Genomic DNA, 27683 nt, shown 5'->3' on the forward strand with positions numbered 1-27683 from the left:
CTGTTTATACCTTGATTAGTGTTAGGAGCGAGTTAATTCATTTGCTACTAAACGCAAGTAGTCAAAGTTATTTTTGGCTTCAGCATTCAGCAGCACGACTTCCCGTCCTCATTTTACCTTTTCACTGGATGGTTTCCTAGATGAAAACTCATCAACTCTATACCTATGATAGAATAAGGATTCCTATTTAAGGAACTAATATATCTACAACGTCGTAGATTCTAACCAAGCATAATGATGCTCGATCCCCAAACATAAAACAATATTTTACTTTATTTTATTTTATTTACTATAAATCCAAAAGCTTTCGTTTACATTTACCTATTGCGTCTTCATCGTTGATGTAGGACAACGTAACAGTTACAGATGTTAGCTGGGAGAGATTCCTTAAAGGACTATGTTTGTGCTTATCTATAAGTGTATCTCTGTTTATTATGTACTTATGTACCTACTTGTTTTGCGCAATAAATTGTTACTGCTTACATACAACCGGAACAAAATCGATCAATCGGTTTTGGACATAAACTGCGATACTTTTTCATAAACACACTACCATATTATAAACTATGTTCGGTCGTACCAAAAATGAATAAGAACTAAGTCGCAACACTATTCGACCACAGCGACGCTACAGCGACGCTCATTCATTAAAAGCACTTGCTTTGTTTATACAACTTCCTCAGATCAATTAAAACCTATCTCCATCGTTGAATTATGTGTGAAAAATTAGTCACAGAAAACACAAAATCGATCAGTCCGATTTCTAAATAAACAGGAACCTTCATTCACACACAATAAATCACTATAGAAATTATAGAAGTTCTGTCGTGCGTTAAAAATGAATAAGAATCAAGTCGCAACACTAGTCGACCACAGCGACACCTACTCATTAAAGGCACTTACTAACCAGGAAGATGTTGCCTCATTACTGAGTTAACCAACGATTATTATTTTAATCGCTTCTTAACTAAGTATCTGCTGAGACTAGACTGTAATTTTATGATATATCCACTTTTGCCTTGGCAACATTGTCGCATTTTAGTTGTTTGATATTCTTTAATTAGGGTGAAAAGTTTGTTAATGACAACAAACGTAATTTATATTATTGTCTTGAATAGATAGAAGATCTTATAAATTAATCAAACCGCTAAATCCCGAATCCAGCGCCAGGACAGACAACGTCACGAAGCCGTTCATCTCGTCAAAATAAAATTGGTTCCTACCTAGTTAAGATTTTTCTATTTTTATATGTATGTATGTATGGATTTTCTGCTGCAGGTAGATTAACTACCAACTTACTAACCCTTCAGATTATAATATACGTATACCTTTAATGAATTAAAGAAAGAATTAGCGATTACTCCGCCGAAGAGCTCTGAAGTTATGATGATGAAAATAATTATTAGAAAAATCCTTAATGCAATATGAAATGTGTAGGGTAACTATTATCTAACTAAATTTAGGCAACCTACCCACTAGTCACCCGCACATAATTAAGTTGACATTTCTCATGATCTGAAAGTGGGTCGTTGTTGTTCTATGAAATGTGCAGAAGTGATACGTTTCTGCACTACAGCATTTTACATTCCAAATACGTTTTTTTTACGATAAGTAATTACAGTTTGGCTTTAAATGGATTAGTTGGAAAATTTCCATCCTGATATCCTATATAACTTGCCATTCCATAAATAACGATAATTTTACCTAAATTGTTAATTGACTATGTAAGTTTATACTTGGTAATTTTTTTAATACATATGATTAACTCGGGTGAAAGGGTAACCATTTCAGTCTCGGACTACCTGCAAACTACCTCGACAGAAATGAGCGCCTTTCGTCCCTTGGTTAAAAATCTATAGGTACTATTTCATATCTGCCTGCGGTATTTCCGGACCGATACGACCTTCAAACCTTCAAGAAAAGAGCGTACTCCCATCTTAAATTCCGGCAACGCACTTACAACCCCTCTGGTGTTGCAGGTGTCCATGGGCGGCGGTAATCGCTTACCATCAGGTGATCCGTCTGCTCGTTTGCCTCCTCTACCATAAAAATAAAAAAAAACTCGTACACTGAAAGTACACCATGGTTGATCTATAGTGTGCGCAGAAAGTGATACCTACGTTTCTGCTCTAGTGCAGAAAAGTGGTGTACTCCTCTGTGTCTTCTTCCCAATTAGGTGGAAGCAAATGGAAAAATACGAGTATCATTTGTTTCCCAGCCTTGAACAATTGGTAATTGTTCTAATATTACTGATCCCGCGTTGGATCCTTTTTATCAAAACTAATGTAAGTAATTTAAATTACATATTTGATTTATTTTCTTAAATTGTATTTACAGCTTCCTTTGTTTATATATGGGACTAAACTATACCCCGCTGCAAAAGTGCATACCCATCTAATGAGTAAATTCCATTCATACAATCGATAAGTTTCAGAATAGAGAAAATTATTTTTTCTATGCAACAAAAAGCAAAAATAAAACTCTCGTACCTACCTTTTCTTAAAGAGCCAAAGCTCGATAGGTACTTAGATAATCAATGCTTATGAGCATGGTTACAAATTACAAGGAGGCCGATCGTAATTTAACTACATACGTATTTGATAAGAGTTTGATCTTGTTCTGATACTACGTTGACGACCGCGCATGCTTATGGGTGTCAGTAAAATCCAATCAGGGCCGTGTCATTAGGGCATCTTGTTGGCATTTCTAGGTGCGCGTGAGATGCCTAATGCCACCAATAATGAATTGTTAAATGAAAAACGTCTTCAAGAAGGTAAATCCGAGTTACCTGAGGATAGACAACGAGGTGCGGTCGTGGTCGCCCGTGCCGCGGATTTTCATTAGCGCCGGCGTGCGCGCAGACTTTGCTGATTGCTTACCGCTTAATAGCTGAGACGTCGACTTTAGCCTCACAGTTACACTTTCTGCTGTACATCAGTGAGATTTTAATGAAAATGCTAGGTGGCGTTCTGTCCAAACAACTACATGCTTCGATTTGAGCTACATCTTTAATCCAATTTATATGGTTTTCTCGTTTGTAGTATGTTGCTTTTAAATTTAATTTGATTTAAAATTTAGTTTTGGTTTAATACAGTTATTAAAATTATTGTGATTTAAAATCAGATATTTAGAATACCTTAGATACGTTTATACATTTATAACCTTAATATGTTTATGATTATATTTCACAGCTTCTACAGTACAAAAAACGTAAATAACCGTCTGTTTTTTTATTTATTTTGAATAGGTATCTAGGGTGAAATCACCAAAAGATGACCAGTTAAGCGACTACCCCAACTTTACTTTTTTTTTTACTTATGTTATAACTTATTTTTAACAACTTTAATTTTTAATATGATTCAGCATATAATCTAGATTAGAATTAATTATTCCAAATGATCATATTGTAATTCAGTATTTTTATAAAAAATATTATATGATGAAATAGGGCAAAATGCCCAGAAGATGAACACGGTGCCCTATCTCAGAACGTTTTGACCGCAAAAGATGAACCAGTATAAAATCAAAATCAAGTACCCTAATATTGAACGACAAGATGCTAATAGATGAACAAGTATAGATAGAGTGTAACTTTGCCCCTTTTGTTAAATTCTGACCACTGAGCAATTGTAATCGGTAGCGAAAAAATGGTGTATAAAATCGCAGTTTAAATTATTTGTACCAGAGAGAGAAAAAGGTGGAATTTTGCTCCAAGAAGAAAATATGATCCTCAAATAAATTAAAACGACTTAATAAATTAACTTCTACACTTTTTAAATTTGTATTTGTAAATAATATAAAAAAGTAACTAAGCTACCGATTAAAGATATAAAATTCATTATTTTTACAATTAAACTTGTTCAGTGTTGAAAATGCTACCCAAAACATGAACGAATAAATTACTTGCTTCAAGTTTTGGACACGGCATTGAAGAAATGAACTATCAAAATTAATGCGAAATTCATGTATTGGAATCAATTCCAAGCCCAAAAGATGAACTAGTAAATTATCATAGTTCATCTTTTAGGGATAAGATTTTTAGTTGAACTAAAATAAACCTTGAAATAACTGGGTTAAATAAAAGAAAGCTTTGTTAATCTTAATATGTTTATGATTATATTTCACAGCTTCTACAGTACAAAAAACGTAAATAACCGTCTGTTTATTTATTTATTTTGAATAGGTATCTAGGGTGAAATCACCAAAAGATGACCAGTTAAGCGACTACCCCAACTTTACATTTTTTTTTACTTATGTTGTAACTTATTTTTAACAACTTTAATTTTTAATATGATTCAGCATATAATCTAGATTAGAATTAATTATTCCAAATGATCATATTGTAATTCAGTATTTTTATAAAAAATATTATATGATGAAATAGGGCAAAATGCCCAGAATCTTCTGGGCATTTTGCCCTATTTCATTTTGCATAAATTATCATAGTTCATCTTTTAAGGATAAGATTTTTAGTTGAACTAAAATAAACCTTGAAATAACTGGGTTAAATAAAAGAAAGCTTTGTTCATCTTTTGGTAAAAAAATCAAGGCCTAGCCAGCTATCAATTTAAAACATAAATTATGCGTCTACCTTTTATATTCGATTTTATACAAGCATTTGAAAAAACAAACCCTTGCCCAAAAGTTGACCGCCGGTCATCTATTGGCTTAAGCATACAATATTGGAACCATAACTTGAACTGCAAATATTTTAATAAAATAAGATAAAATATGCAATACTTGATAACGAAAACGTTAGAGGAATTAGTCTAGAATCTTTTCTGTGTAAAATCATACACGCATACGCAAAGCACAATTGTCTGGGAGTTTAAATGTTAGCCGCGGCAAAGTATTGCCGCGTTAGGAAAAAATACTCTCAGGTGCTCAAAATAATTCACGATTTAATTATATCGATATTAAGGCCAAATGTTCATCTTTTGGGGGCCGGTCATCTTTTGGTGCCACTACCCTACTAAAAAACGTACGGACATGGTAAAACTCTCTGTTATTACCTGCTATACTTCACATCTAGGTATAGGTATGAAAAATAATAACTGGGTTGTAACTGGGGTGTTTCGAAGGAAAAAACAATCCTTGCGGGGGCTTATCTGTTTGTACGTGTACGAGTACCTAGTACATACTTCCTTATATTAGTAATGCCTTTTACGCTAAATGGAAGCTACGGTAACCATCTCCCCAAATTAAGCATCTAACTAGTGACTTCACGTAGCAGGTACTGTATCTCTAGAAAGGTTCGGAAGAACATACCTGTTAACTAACCATTTATACGCGAAGAGGATCATTGAACGTAATAAATGAATAAATGAACATCAGAAACAATGCGTAAACACCCCAATGACGACAGAACAACACGCGATGCAATGGAAGTTTTCCAGTGATCCCAATATGTCCAAATGAATACTTAATTATACATTTGAGAACGTTAGAGAGCTATTAAGCACCCAGATTGTTCGACGTGGAACACAGTACTTGCAATGCTAATTTTATAGATAACGCAAAGTTACGTGCATAGTGAGCACAGACAAGTCGCCCTCCATATTTGATTTATAATAATGAATATAGAGTGCCGGGCTCTGGTCCCAGCGTGCCCACTTTGAGAGTCAGATCTCGCATTGCAGCTGCCACGCGTAATAATCGATTCAGCCTGAAACTTTATATTCCTTGCATAATAAATGACGTACAAAATCATCACAAATTACCTTGTAGATTTGACTGTGAGATGTATTTATGACTGGACGTGCTATTTGCTCAACGAGGTATACGAGTATATACTTCGTCATGGAAAATTCCAGCTAACCTTTGGTTACTGAAAATTGCTATAAATATGAAAAGTACAGTTTTAAATTTTATATTTTGGAAATTTTAATGCATCAAGTCCATATGTCTTGACACGTGACTGGCACATCACGTGTAACTTCACAAACATAAAGTCTTACAAATTCTTGAATCAATTCATATCTCAATAACTCTATATGTAAAGTGAATCTCCACTAGAAATAGAACATTCCCACGTGATTCTGCCTCACGTGTGGAGGTTCTGTTTGTAGAACATTTTGTCTGCATCAGTAATATTAATTATAAATTAATATTAGAGTTTTAATACTACGTCCCAATAGTTCTTTGGTCTGAAAAACAGAAACTCCGGATTTCGTCTGATATTCCCTTAACTGATCGATTTACATAGAAATACGAGTAATAACCATTTTAATATTTGAAAAAAGAAACAGCGTAAATGACAGCAAAATTAATAAATAGTTACAAAATAAATCATTGTTGAGTCTTGTCACTAATAGAACCGAGAATCAGTGCGCTCTACTGGGCCACTAAAATGTTGCCCGCCAGTTAACCACCAGCTCATTCCAAAGTAGCACTTGCTTCTTTATAGTATTTATTTTAATATACATATTAAGTAAACATTCAGTTTTTATTTCTTTATATACTATGTAGATACAGTATAGTAGATGGTGTGCATCTGAACGTTAGAAAAGAATCAGTTGTCCTTAAATCAACCAATAATTGATAAGTTGTGATACTGAACATAAGATCAATTAAGATTTCATTATGAACCGAGTATGTGCCTATGTTTAATTACAATACAATACAAATATACTTTATTGCACACCTCAATACAGAAACAGTACAAATATTACAACACATAAAGAAGAGGTAAACAACAGGCGGTCTTTACGGGCGGGTCGGTTATTACGTTCATAATATGCATTTAATTTTACAAAACTAATTTCCTTTGACTTCCAAATACGGAAAGGCGGTTTAAAACGTCTGCTCTTGTCAAAATTGTTGAGGTGTACGACTTGTACGAGTATACATGGAGCCTTAATATCTAGGTCTAAGGTAACTTTTCATGTCTAAGTATGCATGATCTCTAACGAAGGATGAGTAAAAGGAAACATGCAGTAATATCGCGATAAGATGCACAAGCGTCGTTTTACGTGCCCCGCACCAGCAGGGGCCCGCATATCCGTCCTAATTGAGCGCGCGCTAAATAGTCCAGATTGGGCCGGGATTGTTATCGCATTGAGCAGTTAATACAATAAGGAAGTCCAGCAGGATGCGCGTGAGTGGATCCGACGGCGGTGGGAACAGATTGGGTGCTCATTTGCCGATTTCGGTCATTGGAAATAATCTTTTCAATAAGTACGTCGGTATATTGTTGTTTGTTGTTGTTGTCCTACAGCACCCCAGAGGTGCAAAGGGCCTTCACAAGCTCGCGCCACACCTTTCTATCTTCAGCTCGTCTTCTGGTCTCGCTCCAGCTCAACCCGACCGCTCGTAGCTCTCTTAGGACCGACCGTTGCCAGGAGTGTACAGGGCGCCCGGAGCCAAGGCTTCCGTCCGGCGGTTTCCAAGCGAAAGATATGGTAGCGTTATTCGTTTCCCCTCTTCGAATATTAAGTCCTATCGCGATTTCTTCGTCAATGGGTGTTTGCCGGCATATACTCCATAGGTCTTAATTTCGAATGGTTTTTGGCCAGAAAAGGCGAAGGATCGACCTGAGGGACTTGTTGACAAAGACCTGAAGTTTATTCGTTAGGCCTTTAGTCACTCTCCACGTTTCGTAAGCGTAATCTGCACAGACATTAGTGACAAAGTATGGAGCTGTCACTGTAAGCCTCAAATTTCTATAAAAATATTAGGTCTATACTGGCACCCTGTTAGCTTAGAAAAACTGTATATATCTTATGTAAAAGATACCGTGTTATCGCATACGCCAGCATTACTGCCTCACCAAGCATAAGTAACAAATAATAACAAGAAAGGACATTGAGATTCCCGAGAGTACTTACTGAACATACTTGTTGAAATTTTGTTTATTTATTTCATAAGTTTACAGTTTATGCCAACACACTTGCAACGGATTTATCATAAAAATGACTTATATAATTTCTCTCTTTCTTATAAAATGTTCCATCATTTTTGTGATCATTACCTAAGTCGAATAAAAAAATGCAGATATGTTTTAAAAAAGTCATAATCAGCGACAGTTTAAAAAAAAGAGTTAACTACATAAATATTATTCAGTTTCGTTCCCATATGACTTTAAACCCTAATCTTTGATCAGATATTAAATTAAGCAAATAACGAGCACTCAAAGTAACGCTTAACCAGACTCTTTGAAAGTAACATATTGCAAGATCGGACTTTATTTTAAGGGTCCTTAGCACAATATGCTGGCCTCATTATGAGGGCCCTTTGTCCTAAGAACCAGTTTCTTTTATTCTATTCATTTGGCAACAGGACACTGGAGAAGTGTATCGAAACCAAGTGCCCCCCTCGGACTTTTCTATTCATGGCCTCTTCAATATTTCTCCGATACAGAAGAGCTTAACCGACTCCACAATTCTTTTGGAAAAAGCCCGTTTTGGAAGCAGGGGTAACGCTCGAACTGCGACTTAACTTTAGTTTTAATTAAACTTGATTATGTTTTAATAATAATAAGGAATCTTTAAAGAACCCTTTGTGTACGAAACAATTGCAGTTTTTTACGATGGGTAACTTCGATAATGAAGGAGTGGACATATTTTTTTTTTACTATCTGTAATTCCCACAGTCTCTCTTCACAAATGAAAGAATATTCGAGTTCTCTAAATTAAAATATTCAATTGTAATATGAATACTTCTGTTTTTAAGCTATTGCATAGCTTCTATCGCGGGCCTTGAGCGCGGGGACCGAATCCAGAAATTCCGTAACGAAAAAACCTCACGCTCCCCACTTCGTCTAACGTCGTTTCAGTTCGGCAGTCTTCGACACGGCGTTGTGTGCGTGCGATTAGACGTATTGTACTACTCAGAGACTTGTCATACGCTTCGCTTGACAGACAGATGAAGTGTGCGAAAGGGAAGCCATCACGTATATGAACAAGCCACGAGTGTGAAAGAGGCAGACTACATATGAGAAAACGTAACCATTTTTTGAATTCGAAGGCGGCCGAGGCGGCCAAAATCATATTGCCGTATTTTTTAACGTTAAAAATATACGAGAATCAAAATCAAAAATAAATATTAAGTAAGTAATTTAGTGAAGATGGTGTCATGTTGTGTGCCGGATTGTTGTGTTTCAGGGCCAAAAAACCCAGGGAAATACTCATTTCACAGGTAATTATGATAATCGTAGCGAAATTTTCGTAACGATATTATATCAAATTAACAGCATAAAAAGTGTAAAAAGCCAATTTATACAGTTCATTATAAGTTTTTCTTCAATTGTGTGTTAATATTTCATGATATTAGTCAATAATTTAGAATATTTTGTGTAAAAACCTAAACTGTTACTTTACGCTAGGGCTTGACAAAATGTTCATATGACTGTATCGATAACTTGTCGGTATATTAGTAGGTATGGAATTAGTTGTTCACAAGACATCATTAAGATATTAACCTTTATAACCGACGTAAAATAATAACGATTGTTATAATACCTTTTTTGAAGATGCACATGTTCAGCGATAAATTTAAACTTCACTTTCCAACACATTACTTACATTTTAACCACTTTTCCACGGCTTTGCCGCTAACACAAGGAAACACAAGACAGCGTATACACACCCAACCCAACTTGTCAGGCGGAAAAGGCGCGAATTTCAAATTTTCTTTGGTAAGTCAACTATTTGCGCCTACTGTTAACACTTAGCATGTGTTTGTGTTAACGACATTGCACATGTTACACCACTCACACCCGCATACGACAGAAACCTGCTTTATCAACGCGAGTCACCTGCTTTACCGACAGCGCCGGGTTCCATAATGCTTGATCGGACTACGTTAGTAATTTAGTCAAGTAAAAACGAAAAAACGTAAAAAGAGCGTACCTGGGTCGCCTAGCAGGACGTCCTATCGGACGCCCTAGGTATCGCTGGAGCGACATGGTGGAGGCGGATCTGCGCGAGCTTCGAGTCGACAATTGGCGAGAGGTCGCACAGGACCGAGAAAAGTGGCGCTGTCTTGTGTCGGAGGCCAAGTCTCATTTTGGGTCGCTGAGCCAACGGAGTAAGTAGTAAGTAAGTAAACGTCCCAGAACACCAAACCAGGTGAGAAAAATAAAAAATCGCAATGAGTGGCGATACGATTTTAAGTCGACACGAGTTTCGAATTAACTATTCGCAAATGTATTACAATACATATGGCCCTTAAAATGTTCGATATAGTTACGTAATGTGCTAATTATCGCACTAGTGCGGTAAAGTAGCTCCATATGTACTGTAAAATAAGTAACAATATATATTTGACCATTGTGACACATGTGTACCTATATATTTGACCATTTTGATGCTGACTGAAACGACTGTAACTGTAGCCTCGGTTATCACTATCAGTATTGTTATTTACTATGCGTCCGCTGTAAAAGAAAATTAAAGGTACTAAAGGCGCTAATAAGGTCTAATAGTAGTAATAATACTCATACCTATTACATTTTTTATAAAAACAAACACATTTGAAAAAGTAGTCGATAAAGCAGTTAAACATCGATAGATTATTAATATGTTGTAACATGACATCACTATTTTTGTTCGCACATAGACAATTTACGCACACACTTGCATTTCATTTTTGGTCACACTTTTGAAGTTTGACAGTCGTTCTATACTATCCTATTTCTATGGTACTACTCTACGAAACTCGCACGAATCGAGACGAGCTGCTCCGAAATCGGACAAATACATAAGCAGCTGTTTATAGTAATCTGTATGTATCATTGATGTACGTAATAGGGGTAGATGAGGTACCAGGCGGTCGATCGTGAGCCACAAAATATAGGTTCCGGGACCTATATTGAATTAGTCGTATGGGTGACGCTGAAGTGTCAACATTGTCATCAAATTCGATAAAATATTGCCAAAGAATGCCGTGTTGCGCCTTTTTCCAGTGCTTCAATAGCTCAAAGCACAAAAACAAAGCTCACGGTATCACTTTTCATTCGTAAGTACTATTATAACATTTGAAAACATATTTTTTCTAAATAAAATTAAAAATTTCCTTGTTATTGAGTGAGCGCGACAGCTAAATAATGCATTACCCATGTGAGAAACACGTTTATCCGAGTGTCAAGTAGGCATGCCCGCTTCATGCAGTGCATGCATGCCCGAGTCAGCAATTTTTTTTATAAATAATGCAACTTTTTAAATCATGTGCTCCTATTCCTTGAAACTATAGAATGTAACCGGTTTTTATTTTAATATACTTACGAATAACCGGCTGTTAACCAAAAATCCAGTTTTTCTGATAGTATTGTTAAAACAATATCTTGCATTAACTTGAAACCCAAATATCGGGAATAGTCCATCAAAAATTACTAAATAGTACTTGTACAACAATAGGAAAACTATGGACAACATTTTTAACGAGAGCTCGGATTTACAATTTTAATATGCGAGTTATAGTGTAGTTTTAAGATGTATTTATGTATGTTGAAAACTGTGTAAAAAATATTTAGAACAGATATTAGATCAATCAAATTTAACCTTTTATCATAAACAAAAGAAATAAATAATAATCATCTCTATTTGTCAAGTAAAATGTATGATGACTGGTCTGGCCTAGTGGGCAGTGACCCTGCCTATAAAGCCGATGGTCCCGTCCCGGGTTCAAAGTTCTAATGATGGAATCCATGAAGAATTGAGGGAACACTTAAAATCTTATAGGTACACATATAGTGATTTTTGTATTGTTTGTCTACAAATTAAGCATTTTCATCCAAAAACTGGCAATTAGTGTAGTGGAACTGCTGATGATAAACAGAACGAAACTCCCTAACTACGTATTTACCGTTTGAGTATTTGTATTAATTTGTCCTCTTTGTAGAGCAACTAAGGTGATGAAAATGAAAACGATGAAAATCAGAACGAATACTTTAAATTGAACATTCTAATGTAAGGGCACGCTGCCGTCTCAAATCGAGAAAAGTGGGACATTGCTAATTTCGCCTTCGATAGGGAATGATTTAAAAAAATATAACTTCAAAATCAGTATTAACGTTAAAAAAATGAAAACTATAATGTTTAGAGAAAAAACTTTCACTTATTTCTATTTTAAAACGAGCTGCAGCTGTGGAAATGCCTAGCGATTGAATTGTGAAAATTAAAAATGATGCTCGGTTTCGTTTTTTATGAAATTTTTTTTTCTCCATACATTATAATTTTCCTTTTTATACCGCCCTCTCCGCATATTTTTTTTAATTGTATAGATAAACTATCGGTTTTACATATAAAATACATACAGTTTTACATATTTTATTTAATGTGTTAGCGAAAAAAAATTGTTTTCCATAAAATAAATAAAGTGCCTATTTATTTTAATTTCGTATATTTTTTATAAATATTTGTTTCCTGACGCTACCTAATAAAGACCGCCGTTGAAGGCGCTTATTCCCATGACTTACAACTTGTCCAATATAAGTGAATCCGTATACGTATCGTAACTATGAATAAACAAGGTTCACACTTTTATATTGGTTATCTTGAGTCGTGCGCTCGGTGAACGATTGGAATATATAAATACCAGGAGTAACTACGAATTACCAGTGTTTACATTATCTCTTGTCAAGCGTACTTGTCTTTTCCGAAAAACCATCAGAAGTGAAACCTCGAGATCCCTATCAACTGAGATCATATCGTTATACTGGTTTACTGGTGGTTGGTTATGGTGGTATTAATATCAAAGAAAAAGAAATACTGCATAAATAAAATAAATAAATAATTATAATTGCATAAGTTGATACAAAATGCTATGCAATAGCTTTACCGCGGCAGTCCCCGAGTGCCACACGTCTTTTTTTTTTTTGTCGGCTAGGTACTTCCCCTTCTTATAGTGTATTAATTGAATTACTTACAAAGATGTTTCAAATAACTTAGCTATACTAAACAATAACGTATACATTCGACATTTAAGCACTTTGATATTCAGTTAAATACGTACGAGTATATTTTGTATTTTTTTCGGTGCAGCATTACAGAACACAAACTTAATTCAGTAAGTATTTACTTCTCACTCGATGAAATTTCTGAAGTGATTTAAAATATGTAAGTACTTATATATATGAGTAGGTACCTAAATATATTGTATATATAGGTATTGGTATAAAATATCTATATGTGTATGGATCTATACCTAGAAATATTTACCGTTAGCAAAAAAAAAATGATAATTACGTAATAGAGTTATCGACGTAATCGTGTTACAGACATTGTTTTTTGCATATTCTCTAATTTTTATAAAACTTAATTATAATAAACTGAAATATATGTCATACCTATATAATAATAAAGTTAATAGTTAGATAACAGTTTTGCTGACCAATCTTTGAATAAGTACTCAATACTCATTTAAATTTTAAACCGGCAGCTCATTTGCTTTCTTGCTAAAACTTTATTTTACTTTTTATATACGCGAAACGCCATAAATTAGAATCCGTTAATCAAACTTGGCTTTATCAAAATACATAGTCTAGGGCGCTCTAAGTATTCACGAACCTATTAATTACCTAGAGATGCTCTCGCGCACGCCGACCACGCCGCTAACTTATGCAATCCTGCCAAATTGAAAAGGTCGTAACTTTATACGATTCTTCTTGGTTCATATGACTTTCGGATGAATACGGTGGTATGCACCTCGGATAACTGATGATCTCGCCCTTCGAACTATGGGGTCCTAGTCCTAGCCTCAAATGCGCTGCAATGACATTGATTTTGGCGCCTCTATTCATGAGTAGGTAAGTACCTAGTATGCAAGTTAGTAATAGCATGCTATGCAAAAATGCGTATGGCATAGGTTGATAGATAGTAATACCAAATTATGGTCGTATATTTTAGCGGCCGTATTAATTTCTGTCTTTCATTAAAGTTTCGGTAGTCTTATCATCGATAGAAGGATTATAAGGGTTAAATGTTGGTTCCTAATATACGCGCGGGCGAAATGTTCCTATTTGAGGCAGTAGTTTAACACTAAACTGGCTGCATTTGCATCATGCTAATGTACGGCCTATTCAGCACGATGACTGCGCCAAACAATGCAAACTGCCACTTACTGTCGCATAAACTATCTTTGCAACTAATTATTAAGACAATACCTATTTCATAATCATCCAGTACAAGTTACCTTCCGTTTAAAATTAAGGATAATTTTAAAATGAACCTAAAACATACATTTTTGGCGAATACGTTAACCATTAATTTCCTGTCGTGACGTGATACGCTTGAAAGCTCTTCCCTACAGACTACTAAGACCCCTTTTCACATGCTCCATATCAAAGTAACAACAACACTATTATTATCACTCCGTACAATGCTACAATAATCGTCCAAATGACAAACCGTAGACTGTAATTGTACATTTAGCAAGTTTCACTTTCGAAAACGGACAAAAGCGGTTTATGATATTTAACATTGCCATGGTAGTTGCACTTTATGGTAAAGTGGCGCTTACAGGAGCCAGTGGCGTTCGGAGGGTTAGGTGAGGTTAGGATGGAAGGCACTGTGGCGTGGTTCCCTCTGCAGCGTATTGTTTACACAGGCATTATGGCAGTTAATGAGGACCTTAATGACCCCGTGACGCGGTAATTAATACTCTTAGACTTCTCATTACCTGCCGACGCACGGTTGTAGCATACAGTGGGTTGTGTAGTGTTGTTAAATTAAATTGTACACACTTAGGCAACGTACACGTGCAGGCAACTACAGTACCAGCAACATACTTTAATTATCGTTTGTAGATGTAGACCTTATCATGGTGCAGTAAAGTTTAAGGGCGGTCGACTACAGTGTCAACCTATGAACAAGACATTTAAAAGCTATAGGTATAAAAATATTTAAGAGCGTCATGTTAATTAATAATAATCGACTGCAACATTTCAACTGAAAGCCTTCATGATAGTATTCGATTATAGTTAAACTATCTTGGTGCATGTCTCATGAGCAAAACTATTAGCTTTGCACCCCTGCATACATATATGTAGTGGATTAAATCTGAGCCGTTTTCACGTAGCTCAAGTTAAACCTACTGAGCTATTCACTATGTAAGAACAATGGCGGCCTCGGGTCTCTAATTGCCCTACGCCTCTCGGCTAATAAACGTTACGACAAACGTTTAATTGTGGTGTCTATGGCCAATTACACGCATTGGTGCATCTGGGCCGACCGCTTGATAACAGATTTCTCTTCTGACCTGAAGATAGAAACTTCGTGAGCTAAAACTGCTGTCTGAGGCCGTAAGGTGACAAATGTAATTTGTTGTTTTTTTTTTATATGAGTCACATTCTTGGTCTATTCTTAAAAATATACATTTTGAACACCGTTCTTAGCTATAGATTCATTCACCTGAAACGGAGGAAAAACGAATCACAAAATTAAGAGTGTATATGTAAGTACATCTCTTACCGGGATTCATCGATTGAGCTGTTTTGTAATAAGTACCTATGAATTAGGATTTCACTAGAAGCGTAAAAACGATTGTCTATGAAGTACTTAGTATTCTTAGTATTCTATGAAATTTAAATAGAGCATTTTGAAGACATTAAATATTTCTAAATTTCGAATCAGATTCTCCAAGAAGTTTGATATACGAGTAAATTAGTATGACCGACGAGAGCTTTTAAAGAGTTCGCACCATACAATAGTTAAATAGGATATGAATCAAAATCGACATGCGTAGAAGATACGCGCTTAGGGTTCTAAACAGACCGAGCTAGACCAATAGGTCTCCTCACATTAAGAATACTAAAATCTAGAAACTTAGTTCCACGTAGTCGTTGAGTTTCGGCTTCACGTAAGTGAAGCCAAATTACTACTATCCCCAAATCTATAGCTATAATCTATTACTTAACATGTAAAATAACATTGATATTACCAATAAATGTCTGATTCTAATTCTGATCATACCACTATTACAATAATCAGGTGATAGAACAATATGGCCATGTATAGAAAAAAAATCAAAAAAATATAAAAAATTTCTAAGGCAAAATATTTCAGTTTAAATGGCTTCACGACGGTTGCTAGAACTCACTCGTTCAACAACAACAATCTCGTTACTCCGATTGACTTTCAGTTGATTCGTGTATACTTTGGTATTAAGTATCAGGCATAGTGCGTGTGTAGAATTCAAGTCCTAAGATTTTTTTTAAATTTAGAATACGACATGATAATCGAATTCCCAAGAATTACCGTTGAACTCAACGGCTAAAATGAATCGAAATTGCTGAAATTTCAATAGCACTATGTACCTATACTTTTAGTTTTTTAAGCAAGTTGTGACCGTGATATAAAATATACAATAAAAATTATTCCATGACGTTCCCGTTCATTTGAGGTGTTAATATACAAACGCAATAACCTCAACGGGTGATTTTTTGCATAATTAATTCCAGTAAAATGTGCTATTGGCACGTTCACATTGTTACTCAAAATGAGAACGTTGGAAAAAATCGTCAAGCGACAATAACAATGGTTGAGAATTTGTCATTACGGGAGTACGTGACTGTAGCCCAAACAGTGCGACTGCGCCGTGTCTCGCTTATTTTAATATCGCCCTGATATTTTAAGGTTCCGCCTAATCTAAATTATTAATAAAACATACAGCAAGTAAAGTAACCATATGTAGTATGCTAACCACAAAATAGAAGCAATACATTGTTTCTAAGATAGTAGAATAAATAAAGTTTGTAGATAATTTCCAAAGCAATACACTCTTCTTGTAAAAGAATGTTCGCGATAAATATTCTCGATGATTCGATGCCTGACCAATATTAATCTCCTCAGAAGGAACCCACTTCATCGGCTCTGAATACATAACAAAGTTTTTATACTTTATTTTCCGTCGCGTCGCGTTTTTTTATAGTTTTTGTCGAGCAACGTGACACTGTCTGATTTTCACGTAATCTGATAAATAATAAACAGTTCCTGAAGAACCTTCTGTGGCATTATCATACGGCCTTGTGGCCTGTATAAACCCGCAAAATCACGTAAACACCCGCTGATAAAAGTTTCATGATCGCTCACGTGTAACCCCTTAATAGAAAAACTTTCCATGCCCCAGTAATTGAATTCTATTCGCGAAACAGAAATCTTTATCCTTAGAAACGTTTGAAGCAAAATTGATTACCGGACTCATAAAATTTAGATTTACCTTTAATGTGAAAAAAAATGCTGCGTAGTACGAATTCCAACTTAAAACGTCCTTATTAAATATTAAAAGAAGATACATATTTCTTCGTTCAAATGCACCTATTTTACAAACTCAATTATGGTTATTTGACGCTAGCTTTTGATTCTTCTCGACTTTTCTAGATCGTAAAGTTAGATACCAACAAGAAATTTAAGACGGATTACTTGAATTGCGAATTGAAATGTTTGCTGATAATTAGGTATTAGGTCCATGAAATTACCGAGGGATTTGTTCATCATTTATTTGTGAACCTACTGCAATCGCACAAGCCTCCGAACCAAACGTAACCCTAAAGCTTTACTTGATTTTAAGTACCGTGTCTTTCATATTGTAATTGACCTTTTTGTTTCATGTACTCGCTGCCCATAAAAGTATAAGTAGGTATTGATTGTTATTAACTCTAATACGTTTAATTAATTGTCATAAATGATGGATGGGATCCGAGCCTTATCTCAACAACAATGCACCTTGGGTCCTCCTAAATATGGCAAGACTTTCAACGCGAGGTTGCCGACGAATGTGACCTTCTGTTTATGGGAACATATATTAGAATAAACTAGATTATTCTTTATTTACATTAAAGTACGGATCGAGAGTATATTAACATTATTTACTATTCCACTGTCGATTGAATGTCTAATAAATCTGTACAATACGGTAGCATACAAACAGAATAATAATTGAAGCACTCTAATATTTATCTAGGTAAGTACATTATCAAATAACTTTCGATAATTGCGTCAAAGTCAAATCATCCGCGTAAAAAAAACAAGAGCCTGTTCAAAGAAGTGGCATAAATAAGTCTGTTTTAAGTTCAAAGAATCAGAGAAGATACATTCATAATCAGAAAAGTACTTATTCACATATCCACCTTAGTCCCATGACATAAGGTGAAAGACTGTATAGGTGTTTAAGACCGTTACTGTACAATGGACAGCGCCTAACCCCTAAGCCCGCGCATATTTCCAAGAACACTGAATTATTTCACATTCTAAATACAACTCGCCGACACAACTTTGATGTCATTTAGCGAAAACAATGGAAAGATTCGCGCGCACAGTTGCATACTAAGCGCTGCATTTTATTTAAATAAACTTATTTTTATTATGGCCGTGTCGCTAAATTCCAGGTGCTTGCTAGTAAAATTTTAATGTCTAACTTAGTGACTCATGTCTTGATATTTGAATGGGTTCTTTACTCTCCTGCCTATTCATTAGTAAGTTGTACGAGTATGAATGACATCACATATTAATTGTGAGTTTATTACTTAAATACCTATTCATGTTTATTCTATTTGTAGCTATTAAAACATAGATACATATTTAAGACGTTGACACATATTTAGTACAGTAGCTGTAGCCGTTCCACATAGATCACAGGGAAATCAAGTTCTATCAAGACATCATCACAATTTCCTCAAATCGTCGCTTTCCGTTATGAAGATGTCCATCCGATCTTTGGTCACGCTCATGTAATATCCATCTTACTTCGTTACATTCGACTTAATCCGAGCCATTTGCATTTCGCACCTTATAAGCTTTCCCGCTGTTAAACCAGGTTTGAGTCACTCTTATGCCTTTCAACATAGAGGTCTTAATTTTCGTGATCCACGATGCACCTTGGGTGAGAAGTACTCGTGTAAAGAAGGTAGTTTTCGCTATCATAAAGTGATCAGAACCCCGTTCAAATACAGCTATAAATCAGCCTGGGACTTTCCCTGGTCGTTATCATTCTCCACGCCGCGCCATGGCTTCTGATATTTTGCCAGCTTTTTGTACGCAGTTATATACGTAATGTAATGAGTGGTTGTCATATTCCGCAAAACTATCAAGCGTGTCTGTGAATCTTAAATGGTGCCAACCGTTTAAACGTTACGAGCTGACAATTGCTGGTTTTCTAATATTGTTGACACTTTGTTAACCTCTCTGCTGTAAAATTTGTAGTAAAACTCAAAATAACGACTTCATTATTAGGTTTCTAAGGTTTAAAACGCTATTGTTTTATGCTGAATCTCATTTAGTGTCCAGATAAATTTAAAGGAAACTCAATATTGAACTCAAGATACCTAATGATTTATAATCGTACCTACAGGTATGAATATTTTTTCTCAACTTGACTTTTCTTTCTTTTTCTTTTAGATTATTTTTCAGTTTCATATTCGTTAGATAAATTAATTCTCTTGCATTGGCAAATCCAGGGGGCGGGTCATAGGTCGTTGGATACATGACATGATTGCTATGGGCCCTGGTTTGGCTCTACAATAAATAGTTCTAATGTTTTATTTGCGAAAAAATAACTAGAATTTGATCAAGCAGTTACATTGTAGAAAAATACATATTTATATACCGAAATAAAATAGGTAATCTAAAGCAGTTTCAACATTTATGTCAGTAAAATTAAGCTTCAGCAAAAATGACGATCCCAAATGCAGAAATGTCTATAATTAAACATTAAAACGACTCGTATGTAGGTTTTTAGAGAAGTTGATTGGTATGCATGAGATGAGGTCGCGAACAAAAGGCATTATAGCATCCTGTTCCCGACACCAGCTCTTATTATTATCTTAATGACAAAAATTTATAGCTTCTTAAATTCGCCGTGACGTAAATATTAATACCTATACCTATATGATTTTTTTATAAAGTTTTTGTTTTTGCGAATTATCCGTACAATGTTTTCACTTTAGTTAATCGTTTCGGAAGGAAAAAAATGTGCTCCCACAGCTAACTTTTGAACAAGTGTTAAAAAATATAAAATTTTAAGTTAAGATTAATAAAAACTTTAAATGAAAACTCATGGTCAGTTAAGCCATTTTTGAGTTTTGAATATAGTTATCCCTCTCAGTAAAAAAATTAACGAGAGCTTAGGTACTTAGTCCCTTTTGCATGTTATGAACATCATATCTCCTACAAACCCCCGTTCAAAGTAGCCTATTGTGACTGGCGGGTAGGTAACTACGGAATCCTACACTAAGCATGGACAAACGTGCTCTTGACTGTTTTTTTACAAGCTTTTATTTAACTTGCCTTGTTAGTACGTGTGTTAGTAAATGAGTGTTGGTCAAATCTTGGAAGCTGAATTGGGACCCACTTCCAGATTTCCGATTGTGCTGAAAATATACATACATATGTAAGTCGGGTGACAATGCAATATTATGATACCATCGAGCTGATCTGATGATGGAAATAGAAGGGCCACTGAAGGAACTCTGCTTTTAGAATGCCTCGATGAATATTAGTTGACTGTAGTAAGAAAATACAGCTAGCGAGCCACCAAAAATTGTACCAAAAATGTTTGTTTTTTTTTTGCCAAAAACATATTCACTTTTACAGTGAATATTTCCTGTTGAAATTTAAATTAATCCCAATAATTTTAATCCCATCAAAAACATAAATGTGCAATAAGAGCCAAGTTTAATATGAAGTATGAGTATATGCGTTGTCGTTGACTTTGCCGACAAAATAATTGAGTGCCAAGTTCTGTGTAGAAAATCATTTTTACAATGCATTGATTTAACTTGGGATGTAATTCAAGTTCAAGATGTGTCAGCTCATTTGACAGCGGGTTAGGCTTTTGACATACAAGTCTTAATTGAATCTAATTATTTTTAATTTATGTTTTTCCCCGTGGAATTGTCAATCAATTACAACGATTATTGAATTATAACCACAACGCAAAATACATTTTTTCCGTACAGTCAGCAAAATTATTAGCTTAGCACCCCTGCGTACAACGCCGCGCCTTGCATACGTTAAGCCGCGTACTAATAAAGCAATTGAATAAAAAAACTGGTCGTTAATACTGTTTAGTTAGACGTCAACGGATAATATGATTACTTTGATTGCCGATACAGACTAATCAAATCAACTATAAAAGGATAATAACTTAATTGTCAAGAAAAAGTAAAACGGTTCTTGCCATATCGGTGTATAGTCATTTCATACAATCTGAGGTCATTCGAAAGGTTTTTTTATGAGAAGTATGTTACATTGTAAAACATTTATTCACACCTTGATTCATTTGATATAATAATTCGTCCTAGCTGTGCCCGCGACTTCATCTAATATTTAAAAAGGTACGTTTACCAATATTAAATTATTGCTTTCTAGTAGGTAAGTACTAAGTGTATGTGACGCACATTCGGAGTTCGTTGTTAATAAAGAACCCTAAATAGCAATTTGTCGTTTATGACGATTAAATAAATGCGTTATTTATGGCCAATAGTGCAATTTCATTACTCAAATTCCACTTTTTCTGTTCCAGGTAAGTTAACGAGCTGATATCCTTTTTCACCTACACTCAATAAGGTAAGCATTAAAATGACGTATCTCATTTTGAATTTCGATTCGGTTACGACCTAATCATTTTACAACCACTAGAACTCGAAGCCTATTAAGAATACTATAAATTAAAGCAGGTGGTAGGTATGTGTTTTGACATTTCGAAGTATTTTTTAGTAAAAATAAGTCTAATTAAATAGCTATTGAATCAATTATGTAATTAAATATCGAACTTACATTTTTACGCTAATATCAATGACTTTTATAACAGTTATAAAATAGGTTTGTAAATGTCCTACTATTGTAAACAAATTTTAGATACTACATACTTACTCCACAAACTAAAAGGAACTCCACAGAAGTAAGCGTGCAGTTTTTATTAGGCTTTTTAATTGTTATTAATAATGAAATTATCTAATGTATGTCAATACTCATAATGTACTTCAAAATTTCACCGCAAAAAGTGCCCGATTTGGAACCACAAGCATACTTTTGCGAAGTTTTTTCTGATGCAAAAAACGAAGTATAGTACATCCTCGTATTTCTCAATATAATTAGTATTCGTTATTTAGTATTAGTAAAGAATGTTAAGGTCGAGTATCCATCAATTGTTTAAATTTTGTACTATACATATGTATATGTACAAATGCTAAACATCACAAATCTAATTTGCATATTCCAAAAGCAACTGTAATTCATTCCTTATATTTTATTTACCTCGCATTTCGAATCTGCATTTAAGGCGGACGTCCAGGCATGTCCCTTCGATTTTTATGCAAATGTTTCGCGATGCTGAGATGGGATGTCCATCACTCGGCTTCTATAGTTTCCTTTGTTTTAGTATATAATTTGAATTTCTCTTAAGCCAGAGCCAGACATGTGCCAAGATGTTTTAGGTTTTGATGAATTGATGACAAATGCTAAAAGGACAGTATTTTTTTCATTTTGTGACCTCAGGACATGTATTTATAAATACTAGGTAACACTTATTTTATTTGGAGGTAGAAAACAGACGGTCTTATCGCTAAAAAGCTATTATTTAAAACACAACCGTTAGATAGGGTTTGTATGAAAACATACAATTCTCCCTGAATTAGTGGTTTACTCTAAGGATAAAAATTTCCAAATAATTAAAGTAACGAGAAATAAAAACCGGAAAAGTGCGAGTGGACTCGCCCACCAAGGGTTCCGTACTTTTTAGTATTATTTGTTATAGCGGCAACAGAAATATAGGCACATCATCTGTGAAAATCTCAACTGTCTAACTATCACGGTTCATGAGATACAGCCTGGTGACAGACGGACAGACAGACAAACAAACAAACAGACAGACAGACGGACGGACAGCGGAGTCTTAGTAATAGGGTCCCGTTTTACCCTTTGGGTACGGAACCCAAAAAGAGTTTTCCATTGACAAGCAGTCAGTCAAACTATTTATACAATAGGTATACATATTCCGGCCAAAAAAATACCTGCGCCCAAGCGCGTATGACCTTACTGTGCACATATTACACATGTGTGGAAGGTCTTCAAAATAAGACTAGGTATCTTTTGGTCGCAAGTTGAGGATTGATGCTGGATGCAGTCTTTGTCAACTTACGGAAATATACAGGAATGTCATGCATGAGTTTGTTAAATGAACTTGTTTAAAAATTGTAACAAATTTTCTGCTTTGTATTATCAAAACCACCTTTTCATATACGAATTGTGGTCCCGTTTCTCATAAAAAATCTTGTGCTGTCCCAAATAACATACTCAAATAATCGTAAGCAGTAACATGTCCCGTTATTGAAAGCGTTTTCCTCCAAACTCCAGTTGTATAATCAACGCTTTTCTCGCGTATTTTTATTGATTCTCCCCCGCCTCCCACTGCAAGGAAGCTGGAAGCTACCTCCTACTGCGCATTCATAATCGTATCGACACACACGACACACACCGCAAACCAAACGACACTTTAATACCTAATACATAAGAATAATTTTCTATTGAAACGAACCCCTGAAAGAACAGAACAGAATCGTGCGTTACCAGCTATAAGACATTAAGCATCATATAAATTACATTAGCATATAAATAAAGTATTTTTGTTGTTGGTCTGGACGCAGTGTTCGGGTTTTTTACGATGCACGGTAAGCCGCAACATTTTTGTTTCCTTTTTAGATAAATCCAAGACCAAAACGACTGCGAGCAAATATCGGATATTATTATCGGTGCACATTTATGACTATCCAAAGTAATAAATAAACCAAAAGGAATGTGAAATTAATTAAGTAAGTATCTACTAACATGAATATACTTAGTTAGATCATAGCAAAAGAAAGCAGCATTTGGCGTCCTGAGGCAATTGGACGGTTTGCAGAACTTTCGTTAATTAGGTAAACTTACTAAATCCTTATAAAATCCAGTAGTATGTAGTATTTTACTGCTTCTCGCGTACATAACTACCTACTGTGCATCATTATGCACATTACTATTGGTAAATATACATTATTATTTATATTTACCAATAATCTACTGAATAAACATTTTTGTCCAATAAATAATTGAAGCACATTAATGAAGCATGTAGCTTGTACGTTCGTAGGTATACGTTAGGTAGTCGACGTTTTCAGGATAAATGGGACAAACGAAGATGGGGAGCGTCGAAGGGAGATAAAGAGGACACTTTGTAGAGCGTAATTATTTCACAGAGGAGACAAAACTAGACATTGCCCCTAAGAATTTAGCAACCTTTTTTCGTAACTCATTCAAATCCTTTATAACTTTACATAGCATAAGTAAAGGAAGGAAATTCCACGTAATACTCTATCTTTATTATTTGCTACGAACAATTTATTTGTCTTGAGGAAAATTATATATTTCTTTCCGAATCAAATTGACAATTCAACTATGAGACACGTGTAATATCCCACCCTTACAAATCCATTCCCATGGGCATAACGCTCAATCATTGACATTTTTTCATTTCCCTCCCAAACGAGACTCGAGTTTTCCTTACGTTCCTTTACATATACATGTGAGAGGCATTAAGCATGTCGGGGAACACATTGTGTCTTGAATACTAAGGCAAGAAAAATTACAGGAGAGATAATATCTTGCGGGATCGGGATCGAAACATGTTCGCCGCATAATTCGGGTCGGAGCGACACGTAGACAAATGAAGGCAGTAGACCTTACGTCGGCCGTAACGCGCGCCCGTGATTGAAAGCTGGGTAACGCCCGTCCTTTATAAGGGATCGTAGATCTTTTGATTGACAAACTGCGCGACAGCCCAGGAACTATTTTAAATCAAGATTTACTCCGCGCTTGCGGCGAAGTTCGCATCATTACGAATCAAGATGAAGGGTACGCGGAAAAATTGCCTAGGCAAGAACAAATCAAAAATATATGCACCCTTCCTCCCTACGTGACGTGCTTCTCAAAAGGTGATTTACATGAGTACCGTCACCTCGTCGCGTGCTACGATTTTTTATGTAAATCATACTATTTAGATATGCCACTAGACATTTCTCTTTACCCGCCCGCGGAACCTTCAAATGAACTCGATTTTTAAGCGACTCCGAAAAATGGGGTCGGTTCGACGGCACGCTCCGCGACTCGCTGCCAAACAGTTTTAACCGATATCCATCGTGATATTGCAGTAACAAAGGTAAATAAATATAAAAAAATATATATTTGTAGCCAATATACTTTCAAAGAATTTGTTCTTATCGCAGTATGATGAAGTATGTATTTTAGTGCTGTGTGTAGTCATGCGTTCGAAAGATACACTATTACGATAAAGATAGACGGAGAGGAAAGTGCATGAGTCCTTTATTTAAGTTGTCCACATAATACCTATAAAGCGCATTGGACGGCTTTGGTATTATAATCAAATAGACAACCTTAATATTTTTATTTTTTCAATAAGAACATTGAAACATGTTTTCTTTCATACAGTTAAACCTAAAGTTGCTTATATAGTTATGGTACTTAGTTAAAAAAAAATATTTGACTACTTCTAAATTCAAAACAAAGCTCACGAAGTTATTTTACCTGAAAATAACATTTAACCTAAACTAAACACAAAGAAACACCCCGTCGAAAACCTATTTACTTCCCGAATCCCAGCATCACTGCTCCGCCAACTGTACTAATACGTTTTGAAATCACGTAGCAATGTACCTTTATTTATATTAGGAAGCTGAGACTAATGCCCGGGTCCCACCCCACGTCACCCCCTTATTCCCTCATAAAGCCTCCTTATCTAGGATTTCGAGCCCATTTCATTTGAATGTGCGCCAGATACGTTAGTTTTATTTATTCGTATTATACGTTATTACTTATAAATAATACAGTTTATTTATGTGTCGTAAATCCAGTGACGTCTTGATGAGGTGCTTTTAGATGTAAAGGTTGGTTTGTGCGTTAAAAGTTATTAAATATCCTGGGTCTCAATCATGACCTAACATTTTAAACCGCTAAGTAATTAAATAAAAATATTTTATTGAAATCTATTCTTCTTCAACCTAGCGTTTTCCCGGCCTAGCGCTAGGGTCCGCTTTCCTACTTAAATTCATAATTGAAATCTATTACATAAGAAAATTCTAGTACTTTATGTATCGTTACTAATAGCAATTTACTTACCTATTCAATTATATATCCGACTTTTATTAATTTATGTATTACGTTCTGTTCGATTAAAACTAGCAGCCCGCCCAAAGCCTTTCGTATACTGTACATAAACGTTCTCCTTTGTAATTCGCCCTATTTATTGCAACTCGTGCAGTGCAGCCTTAAGGAAAACGCGCACATACAAACTCAAGACAACATTTTCATTACATAACACACCTACACTAATCACCACGCCCACCCTGCCCTAATGAAGCGACGATGAGCGGTAATTATACCCAGTACGCCTGCGCGCCACGCCCAGCCGCGCAGCCTCCCCCCCACCCTGCTTAATTACTGGGATATCACCCCTTAATGTAAGGGGTGCTAAGCGTGTGTGGCTGAAAGGGGCTGAAATTTATATGCGGAAGTGGGAGTCATATAAGGAAAGGCTCGTGTGTGTGCAGTTTCACCTTATTGTTGGTAATTATGTGTAAATAAATAAATGTTTGTAAGCGATGTGCTGTTTCTTGTAAATAATTGAAAACCTGAGACATTACTACTACCTATGCCTATGCTTATGTACCGACTATTGAGATTTAAGTGCGGTGTATGAGAATTCCCACATAAGGTAACTTACTTAAATTAAGCCTTTTATATTTTAAAAAATTTCCGCCACACCTCTGGCTGGAATTATATATATATTGTGGACTCTGGTCTACAATGTATACTTAAACCACAAACATAAAAAGTAAATAAATTTAAGTAATCATATCTTACAATTACAAACCTGATGGCCTTATCTAGTTATTTTCAAACGTCGTCAGGATGATTTAAATGCAACATAAGCTGAAAATTAGAAGAAATCATACAATTTCTCCTTACAACACTCTAAACTCCCGTTTCCATTTCCACTAAACCTTAAAGTCTTTGCAGCGTAAACAAACGAAAGGAGCAGAAACAAACAATAATTCACACGTAAAACCAATGTAGTGAAAAATGAGGAAGCTCCGAAACGTGAGACGCGTGCCGAGCGCGCGCCCTAACAAATGACCACATTTGCTTCGCGTGTGCCGAACGGTATATAGCCAACGTAATTATGAAAAAGTCTGAAATATACATGAGTTAAACCACCTTTATGTATACAGAAATGTATCTCCCGTTTCTGAAAAGAACAATTTTTTACGCATGAGATAGTTTTTACGCGCTATTGACTGTTTGTGTGTATTTAATGCTTCCATATGACGTACCTAACTATTAAAAACAATTAAGTAAAATACGATCTTTAATCTCGAAACAATTGGTTGGGTATATTTTATAGTAACCTACGCCGCCTATTCAATTATCAAAAGGACCTTTAAATACTTTTTAAGTTTAGATACATCGTATTCGTTTTAGCGGTCAGCCCTAAAAAGTACATAGGTAGTTGTAATAATATAATTATTATCTTGTTTAGATTTACTAACATTTGTTTATTGACAACTTCTGACACCTTGACGTAATATTTCTATAATTAAGGACATAAATATCAATAAAACCACCTAATATAAAAGTACAAAGGCATTTTATCATAGATTGAGCTATTACTCCCTCAAACATAGCCCGGTATATGCAAATGAC

At 35.3% G+C, this 27683-nt stretch overlaps 1 protein-coding gene across 4 annotated transcripts in view; it reads left to right on the forward strand.

Annotated features, from left to right (window-relative positions):
* Positions 1 to 27683, forward strand: part of LOC133523661 (zinc finger homeobox protein 4) — a 151297-nt gene that overhangs the window by 64414 nt on the left and 59200 nt on the right. Inside the window, exon 5 of one of the 4 annotated variants that reach the window (XM_061859340.1) lies at positions 21457 to 21500. The exons of the other annotated variants lie outside the window; for them this stretch is intronic. Within the exon in view, the coding sequence (XP_061715324.1) occupies positions 21457 to 21473 (17 nt within the window). The 3' untranslated portion in view covers positions 21474 to 21500. The remainder of the gene's footprint in view (positions 1 to 21456; positions 21501 to 27683) is intronic. 4 annotated transcript variants of the gene reach the window in all.

Source organism: Cydia pomonella, chromosome 12 (genome assembly GCF_033807575.1).
Source record: "Cydia pomonella isolate Wapato2018A chromosome 12, ilCydPomo1, whole genome shotgun sequence".
In the NCBI taxonomy this organism is placed as follows: domain Eukaryota; kingdom Metazoa; phylum Arthropoda; class Insecta; order Lepidoptera; family Tortricidae; genus Cydia; species Cydia pomonella.